The 6,000-nt window shown below is 44.6% G+C and overlaps 1 protein-coding gene across 1 annotated transcript in view; it reads right to left on the bottom strand.

Moving 5' to 3' along the window:
• Window positions 1–6,000, bottom strand: part of zranb1a (zinc finger, RAN-binding domain containing 1a) — a 28,826-nt gene that overhangs the window by 1,017 nt on the left and 21,809 nt on the right. Inside the window, exons 9-11 of the mRNA XM_080454241.1 lie at window positions 5,511–5,640; window positions 2,782–3,011; window positions 1–1,102 (exon numbers count right to left, since the gene is read on the bottom strand). The exon at window positions 1–1,102 is cut by the window's left edge and continues 1,017 nt beyond it. Of these exons, the coding sequence (XP_080310367.1) occupies window positions 884–1,102; window positions 2,782–3,011; window positions 5,511–5,640 (579 nt within the window). The 3' untranslated portion in view covers window positions 1–883. The remainder of the gene's footprint in view (window positions 1,103–2,781; window positions 3,012–5,510; window positions 5,641–6,000) is intronic.

Raw genomic sequence — 6,000 nt, 5'->3', positions numbered from 1 at the left:
CTCCTCCGTCTTCAGTGCTTTGTCTTTAGGAGACACAGAGTCTGTTGGAGGAGGGGAGGTGTTAAGAGAGGAGTGCCCCGAGCATCAGGCTTGGTTTTTGGACTCTCACGCCTGACTTGTGTACCTTGTCGTGCGCTGGTGTCACGCACTGAAGATGGCGATCTACAAGCTCACTCGTCACCGGCTTTGAATGCTATCAATGCAGTGAATTGGACATTATCACGTTTTATCAGACCATTGAATGGGCGAGTAGGCGACATACCGACCTACCCGCGATTTATCAGACCATTCATTGGGCGTAATCAGGAGATACTGACCTACCAGAGAGCAGGAGCAGAGCAGTCCCCACAACATGATTTACGATTCTGTGCCCATCGGTACATAACTCGGACGGCGCTGAGTAGGCTCAAGCGAACGTCGCAACGTTCGGCACGGCAACTCGTTGGCTTTAGCTCCCTCGGTGGTGCCTCACGTGGCTCCAGTTCGCTTGAGACACCAGCTCGCCTCTGTCATGGTCCGAGACCGAAACTTGACTTTATACAAGTCATCTCCGTCGGTAGGTCAGTATGTCCTGATAACACCAAATGAATGGTCTGATAAATCACGGGTAGGTCAGTATGTCGCCTACTTCACCCATTCAATGGTCTGATAAAACGTGATAATGTCCCATTCAATGCATTGATAGCATCCGAATCAGGTGCTCGTGGCATGTAGTGAGCTTGTTGTGAGCTTGTAGATCGCCATTTTCAGCGAGTGATACAACGTAGCGACAGAGCATAAATGACCCTCCAGTGTCCATGGGCACAATAGGGCACAGTTTTCCGGGAGCTACCGACTCTTTTCACCGCCTCACCGTCCCCGCCCTCCTCGCTCGCACGCTCACTCACTCGTCTTCATCGTCCTCCTCTTCCTCGCCGTCAGAGAGGGAGGTGCAGGGGTGGATCTGCCGGTAGCCGTCCAGCCACTTCTCCACCATCTGGGTGACCAGGGGGTGGTTGCGGCGGCGCGAGCTCTTCTGCATGGCGGCCAGCATGCCTCCGTCGGTCACGCAGCAGTCCAGCCATTCCCTTAGTAGCTTCTCCTGCTGCTCCTCGTTCCCCATCTGTAGTCACGGATTAGAACACAGAAACATTGAGGTTCTCCACTCTCTATACAAACTCAAAACTAACCTAAAATAATGGCTGACCTTTAAAAAAAACAGGTGAGCATAGTTTAACTTTAAAAAGGGATAGTTCACCCCCCAAATGACTTTTTTTCTATCGATTAGTCACCCCATGGAGATAAATTTTTTATAATCGCAATTATTTGTATGACAATAAAAATATATATATATATATATAATCGTGACAGTATGTGTGTGTGTGAAAATGACCAGATACAATAGGTGGTCTCTAGACCGACCTGAGCACTCAACAGAAAATAGAAACCAGGCTTTCCACAGGCATTGCGGCAAGCCTGGTGATGCAAGGTTAAGGTTTACAAACATATGGACACGGCAAACCAAAAGCCGGGGTCACTCTCGCCCCACTGTGGTTTGCAGGAAATGTTGGTTCCTACAGCATGCAGAACGATGGCGACATCTGCAGCAAAGTTTTCCTAATCCATGCAATGTGACATCGTGCAGTCGATACGACCCGACGGATTGGATTTCCACACAGTAATGTAAGCCCCAAGTTTTGCAGCAATGTTGTAGGCCAAAATATAATTAAAAAATCACACCCTGTGTGAAGTGGGTTTTGAGTGACTTTTTGGCCAATCACAGCGCAGGATTTGTTGTACAAATATCCAAACCTCACTTATAGGGAAAAAACTACAGGAAGAGAATTGAGTTTCAGTTTCGTCTGTAGAACGAGGGCGGACGTGATCGTCAAAACCGGATCCCAAATAATTCTGTTTCCGGTCATCAAACCGGAAACGGAAGTGGATCAAAAAAATTCCGAAAGTGCACCCGGAAATCTTTAGCGCGAAAAGACCGTGGACCGTAGGGCTACGGTCTCGGCGCTTAACAGTTGGATTTAACGGACCGTAGGACTACGTTCTTGGCGGTTAATGTGTTAACCGTAGGAAGTATTAAGTTGTTTTTCATTAGGACATTCCATATGGCTGGACCACACATGGACAAATGATGACATCATCAACTTGTGACGGGCGTTGTCCCCCTTGATGTGACAGATAAACTATTTCTAAAATAAATGCAATATTTAAGGTGTTTTTAATTTGACACTTTAGTTATAGAGGACAATTATAATGCATTAACCCATTAAGACCTGAAGCCGATTCTACATGTCTCCTAAATCCCAACAGTATTCTGAAAAACGTATGTTTCTATATCAGTGGTGCTCAATACTTTTCATGTCAAGGACCCCCAACTATATGTATTTGGCCGTGGACCCCCCATCTCAAAATATGTTGTTCCAGGGACCCCCAGAAACAAAGATTTTAGTTAAAAATACATATATTCAAAGATTTGCGCACATTTTCACTATTTTTCAAAATTAGCAGATCTACAAGCTCATAGCGCAGCACTCGGTGCCGCGCTATGAGTTTGTATATCTGCTATTTTTGAATAGCCAAAGTGTAAAATAATGCTTTTTAGCTCAGATTAAAAAATGACAGCGATGCGTTCCAGGTCTTAATGGGTTAAGTACAGTGGCTGTTAGGAGCATGTGTTACGGAAACAATCCTGGCTTCCGTTGCCGATGTTCCGTGGTTGTTGGTATAAAACCTGGCTTTAAAGGGGCTTGACGTCGTCGAGCGCGTGCGTCTACTGCTCCCCCTTACCTCTTGCGCGGACAGGAAGTGGATGTGCAGCAGCTTCCTCTCGCTGTCCACCAGCGGCAGGAAGGTGACCGTGACGTCGTCGTCCGTGTTGAGGTTGGCGCCCGCGCCGCGATTGTCGAAGCCGTCGTTCTCCATGGCGACCAGGGCCGAGAAGTGGCCCCGCGTGTAGCCCAGGGCGATGGGGCTCTTCCAGCAGAAGCTCTGCTCCCATAACAGAGGCAGGTACACACCTAGAAACACACACACACACGCACGTGTCAGCAGTGTTGGAAAAAGTACTCAGATGTTTTACTTAAGTAAAAGTATCAATACTGCAATGTAGAAGTACTCCGTTACACGTAAAAGTCTGGAATAAAAGTACAGATGTATTGGTATCAAAATGTACTAAAAAAAGTACCAAAAGTATAAGTACTAAAATGTTTGAAAATAGCAGATCTACAAGGCCACAACGCATCGCGATGCGACGCGTTGTGAGCTTGTAGATCTGCTATTTTCAAATAGCCTAGGTATAAAATAGGGCTAAAGTGGTTAATGTATGTTTTATAATTTATATCTGCAAAGGTACTAGTAACTAACGTTTTCAAATAATTGTAGTGGAGTAAAAGTACAGTATTTTCCTCTGAGATGTAGTGGAGTAGAAGTAAAAGTATTGACAATTGGAAATACTTCGGTAAAGTAAAAAATACCTCAAAATTGTACTTAAGTACAGTACTTGAGTAAATGTACTTAGTTACTTTACGCCACTGCACATCAGCCCAGCTGGGAACCATTGCAGGACCGGTTGCAACAAAAGCCTGAGTCTCTTGACACTCAAGCAGGGCTCCCATAGGGAAATGGGCCCTGCTGCTGTTCCAGAGTCAGATTACACACACTGTGTGAATTCTGCTCCGGGGCAGAGCTCCGTCTAGCATTCGACTGGGCACCAACAGTGGCTGCGCTCCAGGCCCGCCCGGGCCCAGAACAACTGCTCCATTGTGAGCTCTGAAGGAGTGAGAGCAGCCTCTGTGCTCCCTGGTGCAGCCTAGTGCCCTGCTTTTTTTCATGACTACACGCCCCCACCACCACCATCACCACCCCCATCTTCTCCTCCTCGAGTCAACTTGGCCATTGCCAGCATAGAGACATAATATACGTAGACGCTGCACTTGGCTGGTGGATCGTACGTCAACGTCGCTGCCATATTTGGCAGGGGAATCTGACCATAACGCCACAATAAAAAATATGCCTGTAAGGAAAAAGGGGACCTTCATGATTGCTATATGAAAACCATTAGAAAATAAAATAAATTAAAGAAAAATATGCCGGTATGTCACACAAGTACCTGAGACTAAAACATGTTTCTGTTTTATAACAAATACAGTTACATATTGGATAAGGTGTTTTTGGTATGAAACCCCCTTTCTTTTTTAAACCAAACCGCTAAAATGTTGTTTTGAGAATTCAGTGAGTTGATGATGATAATAATTGTGGGGAGACCGACTGCTTCAATAGACATACTACAGTACATGCATTAGGAGAGAACGGCTTGCCCCCGGTCATGTGTCGGCTGCGTTAACGCATCGCTCCAATTAACAGCAGCAAATGAGGTATCTATCTACTATAAGTTCATATATATCTATGGTTGCCAGGCCTAAGCCTTCCTGCTGTAGGGCTGCTAGTCGCCAGACACTCTCACACACTCTACTAAAAAACCCACTGGCCAATTAGCCTGCAATGCAGACTGGAGCCAACAACTCCAACTCCGTGGCACGCACGCGCACACGCGTGCACACGCGTGCACACACACACACTCCGTCTGGTCATTACTGCATGCTGCTTTATGGCCTGTATGCAGTCTGCCATTGACTTGAAGAGGGTGCGTAATGAGTCATCTGTGAGAATGCTTCATCGAACTTGGGTTTTAGCCAATATAATAGAATCATTATAAAAAAAAAATTGGCATATTTGTAACTCTTGAGAAGATGACTTCTCACAGTAACTGCCTCTCAGAGTTAAATGAACGCAGAGGATTTTACTGTGTAGTTTAGTAGATTAATAAACATACGACTTCTGCGTGGGATTATTATGAGTCTCCAGAGACAGATATACTACAGTCTATTGGCAGGAATCTCTGTTCAGCATAAAAAAAATAAACCGCAGACCACATCTGATATGATTGAGGGCCTTGTTCATTCTACGGTCCAGGTGGATCCGGTTAAAACCCCATTTAACCAAGTCAATAATAGACTTAATGCCTTTCACAGATCTGCAGAGTTGCTTATAGAGTTGTCAAACATCACTCAGATACATAAATGCGAGCTAAATCGGCCCTCGTGCATGTTAAATGAGCTGTGGTGGAGAGTACATTCACTCAAGTGCTGTACTTTTACTTTACCCGAGTATTTCCATTTACTGATACTTTATACTTCAACTCCACTACAGCTCAAAGTAAGTAAGTCGGTTTTATTTATAGAGCACCTTTCACAGACAGTAACAGTCACAAAGTGCTTTACAGGTTTAGAAAGAGCATATCAATATTAAAATTAAGAAAAGAATAATGAATAAAACAATCACCCTTTGTACTTTTTACTCCACTAGAATTATTTGACAGCTTTAGTTACTTCGCATATTTAGTTTGTTAATGCAAAGTATACATACGTACAAACATACATACTGCGTGAAGTGGTCCTTTGATATTTTTTTTTAATCCATCACTTTTGAAAAATGGCCAGACGTGGACGGCGGCTCACCTTGAAAACGAGTGTAGCCTAGCGTTTCCCCGCGGAAACTCTTGTAGTATTTCACTCCGTAGACTATGATGGGTCTGCGAAGGATGTGTGCAAGGACGAAGATGTGGGTCTGCTCCAGGCTGGCCCCGGGCTGTGGTGGAAGAAAAAAAAAACGAGATCCCAAACAGGATGGTTGGTACAGTTTTTCAACATTTGGATGACTAAAACCAGCAAATGGGACAACAATTACAGCAGTCATCCTGATTCCTGTTACATAACTGGAGTGGGGGTATGCTAGATTGCAAGACAGCTAAAGTGCACAGACCATAAGGTTACATGATTCGAAATCCCGATTCACTGATAATGAGTGAAGGTATAATCAAAAGAAAATGATTCGAAGGCGCTAAAGTGAGTCCACTTGAGACCTAAACATGTTGGCATGTTTTACCTGTTCAATTATGATCTAGCCTTTTTAACCGTTTGAAGAGTGCACATTGGAATAATTTCTCTT

The sequence above is a fragment of the Gymnoscopelus braueri genome (assembly GCF_963280865.1).
Source record: "Gymnoscopelus braueri genome assembly, chromosome: 17".
In the NCBI taxonomy this organism is placed as follows: domain Eukaryota; kingdom Metazoa; phylum Chordata; class Actinopteri; order Myctophiformes; family Myctophidae; genus Gymnoscopelus; species Gymnoscopelus braueri.
The sequence above is the reverse complement of the archived record's forward strand: the minus strand, read 5'-3'. Positions and strand labels throughout refer to the sequence as shown.